Genomic DNA, 15,556 nt, shown 5'->3' on the forward strand with positions numbered 1-15,556 from the left:
TGTTTGGTAGGACAGATCAAAGGGATATAATTCAGGAATGGAAAAGTGTATCATCCCACTTATTAGTGGCTATTTTGTAAGTCTAGTGGAACTAGAGGAATAGTAAGTAAGTAAGTAAGATTTATTTATAAAGCGCTTTTTACAGACATAAGTCACAAAGTGCTTAACAGGGGCAGAATTACAAACATAAAAAACACAATGTGACCATATAAGGGCAAATAATTTACATACACAGAAAGTACAACATTTAAACATGGTTTAAAAGCAAAATTAAAACATGGTTTAAAAGCAGGCCTAGGACATGAGTCTTTAGTCAAATGCCAGTCTAGACAGGTGTGTCTTGAGCTAAATCTGGAATCAATTCACAGAATCTGTGAAGCGTAAGGGTGCAGGCAGAGCATTCCACAACCTCGGTGCTACTGCCTCAAAAGCTCGGTCCCCACGGGTCTTAAGGCGAGTGCGTGGGACAGACAGATAATTTAACATGTTTGACCTGAGAGCGCGGGCGGGTGAATAAGGGTGAAGTAATTCAGTCACATATGTAGGAGCCGGGCCGTGTAGTGCTCTGTAAGTGAGAGTGAGCATTTTAAAGTGGATCCTAAATGCTACAGGGAGCCAGTGGAGAGATCGGAGTACGGGGGTGATGTGAGACCGTCGATTTGTCCTAGTGAGTAATCTGGCGGCAGCATTTTGGATTACCTGCAGATGGTTAAGAGCAGCTACACTGAGTGATGAGAATAGTGATGGAGGTTGGACAACGCATTCAGCCTAATCTAGCCAGTGGGGCCAGCCACGGTCAGGGCTAGAGACTAGTGTCGCCTGTCAAGGGGTCCAGTATATGTATGCAGCACAGCCCACTGCAGGGCCTAAGGATGGATTAAGACATTATTTGACATGAATACTGGCAGATGAGCTATAGGATCAATCCATTGTTGGTTGGTGGCAATAAACAGAATATAATTAGCTTAATTTCTTAAACAGCAAAGTACTGTAATTGCTCCTCTAAAGTGTGGGCCAGCACAGACCAGACATCTAAGCAACACAAAAACTGTATTAATTTAATTGGAATGCACTTTTCAATAATAAGGATTAGGATTCACATCAACAACAGCAAATGTCTTAAACCCTTTGTTCAATATAAACATCATGAACAATGAATGTAATCACAGTTTTCCCATTATTTCTCCTGATTATGAATCATCTAGCTTGGTTTTAGAAAACAATAATGTTTTGATTAAGAAGGTAGCATCTAATCCTTTCAAGTTAATTTAATTGAAACATCCCTCAATTGCAAATTTGCCTCAAACAGTTTTAGCCCTCAGATATTTATCTGCTAGCCCTGTGCTTCGTTATTGAGCTCAATGTTAACGGACACTTTGCTCCTGAGCTGTCGGAGTTCCAGCAATGGGTTCAATTTCCTGATATCAATGTAAGAGATGCATCACAGAGTTTATAATTTCCTTCCACAAACACATTATCTATCTGTGAACTGTACTTGATATTATTAACAATTAAAGCTCAGTGCTCAGTCCCTGATGCAGCAGTCGTTGCAGCTTGCCAGGGTGGATGCTATTTTCGGGTGGACTTTACATAATAAAGTCATGTTACCCTCTCACGGATAACTTGACAGATAAGGCCTAATCACTCTATTGAGACTTAAAATGAATAAAGGTACGCTGAATTACTTCTTGAATTGAGTCTTCTTTAATTCAAAATACAGTACTTCTATTAATAAATACATCCGATTTTGAATGCAACTCAAAACTTTCAGTTTTTCAGAATAAATGTCATAGTTGGACATTGCTTTTCAAAATCACTTTTCTTTTGAAGAAAATAAATAGTTGATACTTGTTGAACCAACAAAGCCTCCTTAAACCTTCACAACAGCAGCGATAGATGAGAATGGGATTGTGTCACAAGAGTAGTACATTTTACGATACAAAAGTTTAACATTCTTCTCTGAGTCATTTTTTGTGTCGTCAGATTTGATCATATTTTACCATTAAATGCTATGAACACCAAAACACGTTAGAGTTATTCATTCATTTTCTGTAAATATTGTGAAGTTCAGACTTTTCTCCACATAACATTTTTTCCATTGTCACTTTCAACTGGATGGTCTTATGGGCAGAGATCTTCAGGTGCTTCTGGTAAGTGCTGACTCCTCGTATCTTTAAGGAAAGATGGTCTAACAGCTACCCAATGGCAACACATTCTTGCACCAATGTGTCAAACAACGTAGCTTGGTCAGTGGCACTAAGCCTCAAACTATGAAGCTCCACGTACCCCACAAGTGGCAGTTTTGGTGTCAGGGATGGTGTGTCGATATACGGTAAGTACATGCATGGTGCCTTTTCAAAATAAGTGTCCTTCACAGGAAGTTCAGGTTTAGGGGGCGCATTACCCCACCCAGCTATATATATATATATATATTTTAAAGTCTCCATTACAAATCCGTTTACCACTTTAGCACCATGGACAGCGCCATGGATGTATTAATACGCAGCACATTTGGGCTACTAATATGTCAGAGCCATGGCAGAGGCCATAGATTCTAAGTTGCACAAACCGCAGTCACATGAAGGATCAATGCGTCAGGTAGACGAGACATATTCAGCTGAACGGCCCCTCTATATCTAGTACGTTTTTGGTGACGTTTATATTATCGGTAAATGCCATTGTTTGCACATCCAGTTTCACTATAAAGGCCTACGACCTATGAATTTCATATTCTGATTAATTTATTGGGGAGCAGGAAACGACGTATCAGCAGCTTTTGATCAACCTTGTCTGCGGAGCGGAATAGAAAACTGTACCTAATATGGATTGGTCACATCTGGCCAGTATGTGATCCCCTTAATAAGCCCCTTTATATACCGTATCAACGGGTTAAATCGTGCAAGCCTCAAAGTCACATTTTCTATTAATAACATAAAGCTGTTGCATAACTAAACATTGATGATTTATTCTTCATTAAACTTCCATGCACCCCCATAGACAGTCTATTGTGTGATTATATGCTCATAAGCTCCATTTCCTGCCTTTCCTCCCCCACACTCACTTATACTTAAAGACTTTTGTAGGTGTTTGCAGTGAGCGGGATGTGATGAACAGCTTTGTATTTAACAGTGTAGGTTAACAGTGGACGGCCAGTCAAAGAGCACTTAACATCTCCCTGGTAGTCTTTAGTCATACACACGAAAGAACAAAAGTCCAATCACTGAACTCCTACTTCAGCCATCCGCTGGCTCCGTCAGCCTGTCGCTCCACACATGAGCTCTCCACATGAAGAGCTCATGAATAGATTGATCATCATTAAGTAGACGATTCTCTCGACTGAACTCCTTTCACATGCACTGTCTTTAATATGCGCACAATCAACGTTAAAGCGGCATCTTCATCCTCCTCATTATCAGCATCATCGTCCTTCTCTTCTTTATTACTGTCACAATCACCGTTATCTTTCTCATTTTCACTTTCATCCTCCTCCTCCTCATCAACGTCCTCCTTACATCGCCATCCTCGTCATTGCCTTCGTCCTTTTTAGTGTGTTGTCATCGTCGCCACATCATCGTCATCATCACACAGAAAAGGAATCCCTAACAATAATAATACAACACACGTATAGAATATATGCCAGGCAGCATTCATTTGTGATCTGGTGGTCAAAAAACCATAAAAACCTGCTTAGGTTTGGTTGTTTATTAGATGTATAGATTACACATTTACACTTTTTTATATATCAGAGTTCCTGCTCGGTGGGCCCATCGGGACTAAGGATTTCTTTTGCACTGTGACGATAGTCACACAGAAGCTAATTGGCTATTTTCACCAACTTCATTTAGCAATTGTTAGCATGTACGTAAGAGAGTATGGTGGAGGAAAGCATCAAACTCAGGATTTGCTCCCTGGAAAAGCTTGTTTTTACACTCAATTGACTTATTATTTTTCAATTTTTTCATTATTATTATTATTATTATTAGTTTTGAATGACAGTTTGGTTAGGTTTTGGCAACAAAACTAGTTAGTTAGGTTTAGGAAAAGTAGGCTACATATTCACATGCAGTATCTAATGTCAGGTCCAAAGAGCATCGTTGGCTACCTTGGTGCTTGTCTCTGCCGTGCTGTATATACCAGGGTGGTAATATTGGCTATTCTGCCCTGCTGCAAATAGTATTGTTGGCTTTTGACACCTGGGTGTTCACAGCATATGCCTTTTTTGTTTTACTAAAATATAACTACATTAAGGAATAGCTCGTAGATTGAGTATGTAATGTAAGCGAGTGTGCGTTCGAGAAATTAGAAATTTGAATTATAGCTGTGAACGTAGCTGTGCAGTGTGTGTACAGTTATTTGTTGTTAAATGTATGCTCAAATTCCTCAAGCCAGGGCCCAGGCTCACTTAAGGTGGACTGACCTTTAAGGTGGACGGGCTATTCCGATGTTAGTGACAAGCCGCTCCTCCCAGCACTCACTGGTGTTGGGAAAATAACTAATTCAAGTTCATCCAGGCAATGTGAACTTTCCAGCTGCTAGTTGTTTAACATAGCATATGGGGGAAGATGACAAGGACTGTTAATGCAAGAACCCTGGCAATGAGATGTTCATTTTCTTTTGTCCACGCCCTGTTCTTACGAACCTACCCAGAAACCTGAATGTGAAAAGCCATGAAGAATAAACACACTAATTGAAGGTATCAGAATGAAGACACTTGTTTCTATTATCGTCTTTGTGGTTTTAAGAAACAGTGCAGGTCCAGAATCCCTTTCTAGCAGGTTGTCTGGGCAGATCAGCTGTCTGGGCGGATCAGCTCCCTCCCACCGTACTACAATTGGGCTTCTGATAACAGATCTTTCAATATTACTCTGTTCTCCAATATCAGAGGATTGTGAGGGTGCCAGGCAGGGATATTGAGTCAGAGCTAAGAGTGTGTCCCTCTCGGCTTCGGCCCGCCGTCAAAACTTATTAGACAGATAAATGAGAGCAGGACTTGCGTCGGAGCGAGCCTCTTTTCTGTGCCCGCGTGTCATTTATTCGTCCCCTGAATACTGGCTCAATCAGATAGCAGGCCAGCCTTTCACGGCAGCCGCCATCTCTCTGCATCCGTTGACCTGCACTGGCACAGCCGGGGACTAATGCGGGCTGCGTCGGTGGCACTGAAACAGCCGTTTCCCTTTCGCTTCGAAACTGCTTTTGTTCAATTTGTTCGTATTCCCCCCCCCCCCAGATAAAGCTCCGATCTGAAGGTCAGATCTGTATGTGTGGCTCTACTACTCTAGAGACGCTATTTGGTGTTTTGTTCCCTGATTTATCAAAGTAAAGAAGCCTTAACACAAGACTTCTTTTTGTATCTTAAGTTTTTGACTTTCATCCTAACAGCTGATACTTGATATGAGGCTCAATTTGCTTTGTTATCTTAAATGGATGGATGATGTGCAATGATATTATAAAGCAGGGATTAGAGCTCGTCTGAAAGACTTGCCTAAAAAGTTTCTCTTTTCCGGGCAGACCCGTTGTACGCTACGAATCTTTTGTGTGTACTCTCGTGTGTGTTTTCTTCAGACCCACACAACTCAAAATGTAGTCCTCGGGGGGGGGGGGAAGAAAGACATCCTTGACCAGTTTCCTGTATCCATGGCGATAGGAAGTGCTCTCCAATCATATCTCTGTATACTGAGTTAGGGAAGTGCACTGTTTCCTGCTGTTTTCACTGGCTTCCTCCCATTGGTGTGTGCTCAGGACTTTGCATTTGGTCCTGGAACGCCACTCAGTTCTTAACCAGCGCTCTTGTTGTGTTCAGTTTTTCTGTTTCGTTCTGTTTTAAATGTACCTGCTGCAACGCCATCACGTTTGAATGAAGTAAGTTTCAATTTTGGTAGCATTTTCAGACAAACATTACTTGAATTCAAGACAGGTTTCCTTTAGAAGTGGAATTTTGTTTTCTGTCTTATATTTTTCCAATTGATAGACAGTAAATTTAATTTGAGATCAATACACTTGTTCAAAGACATGACCAACAACCACAGTTAAATTTAAATATATTCAGATTATTAGCCATTTAGTGCGTGGTTGTTCATAAAATCATGATAATTTAGGTACCCTATGGCCTAGCTTTGAACCCATCAGCTGACTCTGCAGCTCCCCTCGGCTTAACCAAGTTTGTGAGTTTTCAGACTATTGTTTACTGCTTTGGTTCACTCTCACTGCTCTCATAGTGTTGTTTTCGGCCACAGTAGGCAGTTGTTTTCAGTATAGAGTATACAGTAGATGTAAAATCTCACAAAAGGCACATTTTTCTTTATCTTGTGTTAGATGCTTCATTTGGAAACATGCAGTGATTGGGAGCCTTTTTATGTTACAGAGCATCCAACAGTTAATAAAGCCTTCTGAAGCCGCTTCCTCAGAGACTTCTCATTGTGAGTGTGTCACATCAAACTATTCAGCCCCTCTGGATCAATCCTGGCAGCGATGCCGGTTGGTCATCGGGCAACCAGCAGCACCTCTCTCCAGATCCCTCCCCAGCCTGAGACTGATGTACTCGGGAGCCGACACCCAACCCTGCTGGACACCCTCCAGCCCGTCTTGGTCCAGGCCATCATCAATCCTAAGCGAGGTATGGAGGGACCCCCCCAGACACCACAACCCCCCAGGACCTGCAGCTCACCCGGACCCGCTGGGAAGTCATGCTGGAGCTTGGATGCGAGGGTGGCTGTGCTTCTGGTGATTCTGGCTGGAGCTTTAATTCTGCTGCTACTGTACAAACTCTTACAGCTGAGACACAGGTGTGTGCATGCCGCGGAGCGATACGTGATGTAACAAAACCAACTTGATCCGCATCCCATGAGACCAAATCCGTTCTGCTGTTTACACCCTCCTTACTGTTAGTCTGTTTTCTTCACAGCTTTTTGTGCATTTAATCAAAGAATAATTCGTGTCTGATTGGCTTGCAGGGGTAGCTTTCAGGTATTACAATATGGGCTCTATAGTTGAGACACACACTTAGCGTTATTAATATAGCAGCTATCTTGTGATGGACAGGTTGCTACCACAGCGTTGTCCGGGCTCGGAGTTGTCAGTGTTTTCGTTGTGTGTTTGGGCTTCACGAAAGTTATTTATAACATTTTGGTTGCCAAAAAATGTCTTATTAAGCGTTTGGTTGCACTGAGCTCCACCCTCTCGTGCCACTTCTGGTTGCAAAAAACCAAGATGGCGACATCCAAAATGTTGAACTCGAGGCTTCAAAACCAATGCGTGTCGTCACGGTCACTACGGCTGCACTTCTTATATACAGTTTATATATATATAAATAAAGGAAAACAATACAAAAACTTGTGCTGGCTTGTGTCTGACTTGTGTTGTGTCCTGCAGGCTGATGTTGGCCAGGGCGAGGCACGCGCTAGAGTACTACAGCTTCTACCGCTCCGCCACCTACACACTCAAACACGCTGCGTCGTGTCAGGACCTGCCAACCAAGGAACGGGCGGTCCCTGAAGCTACACAACCTGACCAAACCGTTACCACCTTGACAAACGCTGTCATCGCCCCACTTCCGCCCCCACCGGTGCATTCTCCGCCCCCTCTGCCACTCCCCCCACATCCTGTCCTGCCTCCACCACTGCTGCAGACTCCACCTGCTCTCGCTCCAACACCTCCCGTCCTGGCGTTCCCTCTCCCCCTGCCTGCGATCCACACCACCCCGCCCAGCCCTCACCTGTCGTGGGGCGCCTGCTCAGACGCAGATGTGTACTCTCGGATCGGAGCTTTCAGGCCCTCCAGGCTCTCCAGCCTCTCCAACCAATCAAAAGTCATCCTTTTTGAGCACTCATCTCTCTGACCTTTGAGGCAGAACATGACTGGAGACGTCAACATGGTGAAAAACACTGCTGACGAACTGATTATCACCCGGAGATGATTGTTTGGTTGGAGTGCTTTATGCTGTGTACTGGACTTTGTGCCAGACCTCTGCAAGAAAATTGCAGTTAGGAGCAAAACATCTGTAATTATGTTTTGGTCCATTGGAAAGTGGAGTTGTATCTTAATTTAGACTGGTGGAAGAAGTATGTGACAGTTTTTCCCAAAAGAACTTCTCCAATCTCACGTGTTTTCTGACACTTGTTCTGGAGGTATATAAGAAAGTTCATGCTTATATGCTCTGCCTTGATAAGTGCTCATCATTGAGAGTCTCACAATCTCCAGTATCATCTTTAGTGTTTTGGTTTATATTGTTAATAGCAACTTTGCCGAACAGAATGCCTGTTATCAGTAGTTACTGGTAGGGTTACAGTGTGTCACGGCTGATACCTCATCTGCTACAACACCTAATACAGTAACCACAGCTTTTGCTCTTCTGTTAACCAATCACTTTCAGACCAAGATCAGTGAGGTTTACAACTGTCACTCCAATTATGTAGAGAGAGGAGTGCTTCAATTTGAGAGATGCTAATCTTCATCATAGTTTGCTTTGTTTTAAATTAAGTCAGAGAAACCTCCATCGTGGAACTTTCCTGAAATTGTAAAACGGTAGGCTTTCTGGAGAACTTTAACCACAATACAGAGCATGCTGGGCACTGGACTCCAGGAAATTGTCAAAAAGTAGCTTGGTACATAACCTTGTGTAAATCAGCAAGCTGTTGTTTTATATAAATATATATATATATTATTTTTACAATTTGACAGAGAGAGGCTATTTTTTTATCATGCTTATAAATATTAGAGTGTTATCTTCTCATTTTATTTTTCCCCAGCAGACGAATATGTGTATTTTCCAAAAGAAAAGAAGACTTTAGTCGCAGCCCACAGCTCACAGCTCACAGCTTGTGAGAATGAGATGAAGTGATGAAAGATGAGTTGATAAAGTATGGCGCTACACAGGGCAGCATCAGAGAAACCTGATATAAAGTTCATATGGTGTGAACTCTGAAGGTGTTCCTGCATTCCACAACAAAAAAAATACAAGTCGACCAAACGTTCTCCCTCTGTAATGCCTCGCAACCAAATATATTATCTGTGAGAGAGTCCTGACCTTTAATTTGTTGGCTTAGCTTCATTTTTTTCCCCTTAAATGCTGATAATTAATATTCCTGAGATATACAGTATTGTCTTCATTTGTTCAATGTCATTGTAGGAGAGCCCATTGTTTCCCCAAATGGGAGGCATTTCCTCAGCCGGTTTTCCATGGCAGGGTCCCTCCCTGTTTCTCACCACTCTCTGTGTTTCCTCTGATTCTCTCTCTGTAGCAGTCTTACTTTGCATTTCCTTCACTGACAGTCTTACATCATGACTCAGAAGATGTTTTTTTTATTCAAACAATTCTCACAATCTCAGACATGCATTTTAAATTGTTCATTTGTCTCTTTAACACATTCAAAATCACAGTACAACAAAGATACAATTAGTACAGGTGCAACATCTTAATAACGTGTTCCTCTGTGACTCAGACGAAGACATTTACAGATTGATCGCTCTCTAAAGTAGCCCAGCCGACACACAGGAAACATCTGTCTTTTGTGGATATGACAGCCCGAGCATCCACCTTGACCCTAACAAGCTGTTAAGTTGAATTTTCTTTCTATTTAACAATGTTTACCCAGCATGCCTCTCATTTATAATTCAACAATAGTTTGTAAATTCATGAGCGACGCTATTTTACTTGGTGCTAGTTTGTTGTTTTCTGCTGAAAACCGAGACCTCGCGTGCCGTTCCTCCTCAGTCTCTTCTGTATCAAAGTCCGTTAGTGAGGCCGCTGTCTCCGTACTAAAAGCCAGTTAACTCAATCCCTGCATGTACTGCAGCATTGTAAGCTGAGCAGGAAAGACATTTGTAACAATATACGGCTGCTGCAATTAAATCAAACGAGGGAAGGTCATGGAAGGATGAATGTGTTTGTGTTCTGGATCTGAATAATATTAATTGGGGGTTTACATCTCAACTGTTATTTATCCATTTTAGAATGATCACAGAAACTCTTCATACTGCGGTAAAAATACACCTTGGGCCACTGTCATCGATTTTTTGGTTCTCATAAGCAGGTGGGTATGACATTTTTAAATGCAATTTATGCATGTATAGTATAACTTAAAGCACCTATTAGAACTGGTTTGTTACTCACTCACTCATCCATTCATATTTTGCAGTTTCTCCACCAGAGGGAGCTGTTTTTCCGTCTGCAGCTAACCTGAGGATTCTGTAGTGGGAGAATTCACCACCTTTTGTGTGGCTGTCCAATCAGTGCTGATGGTAAACGTAGTGCGTATTGCATTGCACACAAGCATCACTCTTACACTTAAACCAAAAGATACAACCGTACACCTTCAGAATTCAAGTTTTTACTACGATCTAAGACACTACCTCATCGAAAACACACATCATTCAAACTGCTCCGAAACTAAATTCAAACACACCAAGACCAGTCTGTTAGTCGTTCCACTGTTCCAACAATCAACGCTTGTTTGGTCAAACTAAATCCTTAATTCACTGAGTAAGATGTGAAAATATGGCGGCTCTACACGCTGTTTTCCCTCCGCTGTCTCTTTCCGCCCTGTCAGCTTCACGCTAAGCAGCTGGCGCGCTGCAGCGGCTCCATGGCGGCTCTCACTCCTTCTTCAGAGACGGACCTTTAATATGGAAAAATACAATGACAAAAATAGCCCCAAAATCACTGTGCTGGCCTCGGTTAACTTTTCCAGTTAGTGCTGTTGCCACTGTTAGCTGCGAGCCGCCGGCTCAACCGTCGCCATGTTGAGAGCCGTGTGGAGGATATAGATATGCTCTGAATTCCTGATAGAGAACTTTTAACTAAACTGCGTGTCCTTGTTCCTGAAATAAATGTAAAGACAGTTTTGTGTGGAACAGATTTGTTTTATAGTTGACACTCTGCTGGTTCATCAATCTGATGCTGACTCCCTAAATGATTGTTTGTCCCAGAAGCACTTAACTCAAAGTGCAGATTGTTGGTAATTGCATGAGTCCTCTTCTCATCTCTGCTGCCACAGTGAGAGGAAATGGTAATTTTTCCAATTTGGCCTCAGTGTCGTCACCCCTGCATGCTACCAAAACAAGTCCTTTAATGGTAAAACTGAGAGGCAAGTGCGGTGAAGTGGAGGCGAAACATCTCCTGATGACATCAGTGTACATTTAATTTGATTGACCATTGAGTTGAAACAATAGACTGTATATAAGAAGTGGATGTAGTCATCGTGACTTCACCCATTGGTTTGTGGACTGCCGGTTTAAAGACTCCAGTTTGGCGATTTCGCAGTCGCCATCTTGAACTACAGCCGTCGCAATGTGTTTTTTTTCGCAACCAATGAACGGAGGTGACCATATTTGGAATGCAGAAGAGTGACGTAAAGACGCGGTATACGGCTTTGGTAGCGGCAGCGACCTGTCAATCGCAGTAAGCCCGCCCTAAAGCATACTCCGCTTTATGGTCTATGTGACTCTAAATGGACCATAATCTACTAATTGAACATCATGCTGTATTGAAGAGATAGAGACCATAAACTCATGTTTACAATGTTTACTGAGGTAATAAATCAAGTGAGAAGTAGAGTCACTTTCTCACAGACTTCTATACAATCAGACTTCTTTTTGCAACCGGAGGAGTCGCCCCCTGCTGGTCAGTAGAGACACTCCTGCATTAGCCAAAACCGGAGGTTGCCACCTAGTTGGAACACATTCAGTTTTGATGGAAGTTTTAATGCCAATACACGTGGTCAGTTGAGTTGAGATCGTACATTTTATAAATATATGGGCTCATTAATTATACAGACACATCTTCTGAGTGACACAATTTATATTATAAAAAGGTAAACAAGATGATTTAAAAATGTAGCACAGCCACCGGAAGTTAAAACCATATTTTCTATCATCATGGCAAAGACCCAGAGTTCTAAACACAATATAAAACAAATGTTCTGATCATTATTTCACAAACACACGTCTATGTTATGTCTACCTGCTGTCATGACCAAATCAGCATAACATTTCTTTAGTTTCTTAACATTCATCCCATCAGAGTTTCTCTGTTTAATATAAATAAATAAGATAAACACCTAAAGTTTGATGTTTCATGCTTTTATAATAGTTGTGTTTGGGAACAATTAACCCTGTGGCTAGTAACATATATCAGGCATTTGATGCAAACAATACCTTATAGTAGGGTGGTTCTGGTCTTTTTATATGATTTATTGGCAGTAAGAAAATGATGGAATATGTTCAGAGTTATCCTTTAACACAGTGATCTTAACAACAATCTGCATGATATTTAACCATAAGGGAAAGGCAAATCTCAGATAATGATGGAATCATGCAGTCAAAATCTTCAGATGGAAAATGTCATGCATTGATCTATCCTTAATAACTCTGCGTGAGGACATCTGGAAATTGCTCTGCCAAGTGACACATGCTCGCTGTTTTCAAATGATGCTGTGCTTTAAAATGTTGTGTTGTGATGTTATTTAACATTCAAAATCACTTTTTACTATGTAGGAACTGACCACAATAGATTAATGAACAAATCTACCCTGGGATATATGTTCACTGCCTGTTTAACAGGCATAGTCCCCTCGCAGTGATTACACCAACAGTGTTCATGAAAATATTATTCATTTCTATGCATTTGTGTCTACTTTATGAGTGTTGTAAACTAGAATTAGACAGATAATGTCCAGCAAGACGACAACTTTTAAGCCCCTAGAGTCCCCTAGGCTGATATATTCATTACACCTATGATAGAGTACTATGTTTTGACAGAACAAACGTACCGATGATTTAGCTGTTCTGAAGACGTGTTCGGTGAATCTTAAAGATGATTGCTAATTTAATCAGTGAAAAGAGAGAAATAGACACTAATTTGACCAGAGACAGCGCAAATCGAGCTAATGGCACATCCACTCAACATGAAAATGTTTCAACTTCAGCTAAAATAATGGTTCTCCTCTCAAGGCTTTATACGTGAAATGAATTAACATACAAAGATAAGAGTAAAAAGGAGAAGAAAATGGAGAAAAAGAATGAAAAATGATTTGAGTTTCTGGCGAGTTATACAGTTGGTGCATTGGCTGTTTGCGGCAAATGAACACGGACTGCGAAACCACTTAGTGGTCAAAAAATATATATACCTATATAGACCTTCAACTGCAAAATGTATGGACAGGCCAGAACCTGTTGTAATATCTTGTTCTGGACACATAAGGTTGGTCAGGCAGGCCCAAACAACACACTGTCCCGCTATAGTAAGTCAAATACAGACTTCCCCTCAATGTTATAAGAAAGCATCTTTAGCTCTTGGTATTGTTTCTCCTAAAAGGAGAAAAACAAGGCACTTGTCCCACTATTTATAGGCAGTATATAAACATAATAGATGTATAACACACTACTGTGGTTGTGAGCACATACAAGTGTTGAAAATAGCAACCTCTTGTGGCCAGAAGTGGAGTACTGCTGTATGAAAGTAAAAAAAAAAAAGAGTAAAACACAGTTGTAATTATATAAAATATATCAATTATTGTCATATACTGTGCAAAATACACTTAAAATATCCGTATAGCTGCTTATAACTACCTAATAGTGTTTTATAAACAATTTATTAAATGTATATTTAATATTTATAAGCACTAATTTTAGGGGAGGCTTAAAGTAAAGTGTCAACAATCCATCACAAGCTTTTAATACTCACATTTGTTTAAGAATGTGAGTATTTTTTTGAATAAGCAAAATAAGAAAAATGAGACGCCAAAATAATAACATTTTGAAAATTGCCATAACTTTGCATTTCATATTTTCACCTGCAACTCTCAGTAAATGCAATTAGCTGACACATCCAGAGAAGAAACACCTGCAGTGGGTATAAAACACCACGACAACAAACACTGAGCCTCTGTTTGATGTCTTACTTAAAATGAATGCTCCAAAACTAAGTGACATCACCGACAGCTGCTACAGGTTGAGTATAGGGTCGGGCTGAGCGAGACGAAAACAGACCACCCTTTAAGATTTGAGAGAGGAATTCAAATACGGGGGATAGCAGCTTCTGAAAGAACAAAAACATTGAAAAACATTTGAAAATTGAAATACCGAAGCCGGACCATGACCGCTGAAGTTCGGATGTAAATTATATTTTCCTTTTACTTCAGTTCAGCTCAATTGCAGGGCCACAGCACCAGACAAAAACCGCCCGCGGGTTGGTGAAGTTCATTTCATAAAGACGTATACGCCATCAGTCCTGACTTCATTGTTGTTGGAGGAGCCCCGTAAAAACATCACGACCTCACAGCAGAGACTTCATTTGCTTGCTCAAAGCTACGGGAGAGACACTGGTGCACGACCAGCAATCATGTTTTACAGGATCCCCGTCAACAAGTTACACTCTCAAAACTGTATACCTTTGGATCTGAAGTTCGCTGAGTCGACAGAGTGATTTTAATTAAAGGAAGCAAAGTATTAATTGCATTGATGAAAAGCGCTGTGAGAGAGTTAATTGTTACTGTATGAGTTAGAGTGATGGAGCATTACTGACGCTTGTTGTGGCTCCGGCCTGTGAGTAGATAATAATGTATTGCTGAGTCATAACACTACTTAAAGCAACACAATGCAACTTATAATAAACAATTGCAGGTCACTTGGTTTGGTATGACCGGTAGCTTGTGGTGGCTAATGTTGGCTAATAAACAAATGCTATATAACTACTTCACTGGATCACCTTGCTGGCTTCATGACCCTTCTCCACCTGTGCTGCTGTTATTGTACGGTGGGCAGCACAGTGCTGCATGTCTGAATAACGGAGCTGATTCTGTCAATGGAGTCTTTTGGCTTTAAGGAGATCATGTTCATTTTTGGTTTTGTATGATTTTATTGATTTATTAACAGGCTTACATTTTGCATTTTGGACAAGTAACTTTTGGTCCAAGCAAGTGGTTGAAAATATCAAGCGCTGAGTAGTTTGACATTCAGCATTAATTTCATGAATGTCAATTGTAGCCTTTGTGGCCACTGTTCAGTAAACGTTACATTGACTCACTTTGAAGTCAGAGGGTCGCCAGCATTACAAAAATGTTCCTACGTAGGACTAATAGTTTATTTTAATGATTTATTTTACAAGTCTGTAATTTAATTACATTTTCAGAAAAAGTCCCCTCATAATATGAGCTATATTATTAAAAAATAGGTAAAGGTTAGTTTGTTTTGTTGAGTTCATATGCTGTTGTTTATTCCCAAAATAATTTATTCTTAGAACCTATATTCTCCTTATATAATGAATTGTATTTTTGTCTTGCCCCCTATATTTCCTATAAAATACATATAAGTGCTATTTTAAATGTAAGGTTGTTTCCTTTTAAGAGAGAATCATCTGCAGCTCCTGTTCTGCTTTTTTCCTTTAAGCTTGTTAGCAACAACCGTTTCGAGAAGAACTAAAAAAAAAAAAAAAGACGAGGAAGGGTTTATCCCTGCGAGGCCGTGGAAGCCCGTAACGTAATTCCTCTGACAGCAGCACGCCGTCGGCGCCTCCGTAAGGGAAACATGGCTGAATAGTTCAAGAGTGTGTGGAAGAAAATGG

General features: G+C 40.9%; 1 protein-coding gene across 2 annotated transcripts; it reads left to right on the forward strand.

The window, feature by feature from the left end:
- The first annotated feature begins 3,392 nt into the window (after positions 1 to 3,392).
- Positions 3,393 to 9,084, forward strand: LOC142935551 (uncharacterized). 2 transcript variants are annotated; one of them, XM_076079976.1, is made up of 3 exons: positions 3,393 to 5,859; positions 6,362 to 6,782; positions 7,369 to 9,084. In XM_076079976.1, exons 2-3 carry the CDS (start codon positions 6,469 to 6,471, stop codon positions 7,832 to 7,834), a joined length of 780 nt encoding a protein of 259 aa, XP_075936091.1. In that variant the 5' UTR covers positions 3,393 to 5,859; positions 6,362 to 6,468; the 3' UTR covers positions 7,835 to 9,084. The 2 variants fall into 2 exon arrangements, with proteins under 2 accessions (XP_075936091.1, XP_075936093.1); XM_076079978.1 differs by lacking the exon at positions 3,393 to 5,859 and having other exon boundaries at positions 5,866 to 6,782.
- Positions 9,085 to 15,556: the final 6,472 nt, after the last annotated feature.

The sequence above is a fragment of the Anarhichas minor genome, unplaced genomic scaffold (assembly GCF_050575085.1).
Source record: "Anarhichas minor isolate MPS153535 unplaced genomic scaffold, ASM5057508v1 ptg000073l, whole genome shotgun sequence".
In the NCBI taxonomy this organism is placed as follows: Eukaryota; Metazoa; Chordata; class Actinopteri; order Perciformes; family Anarhichadidae; genus Anarhichas; species Anarhichas minor.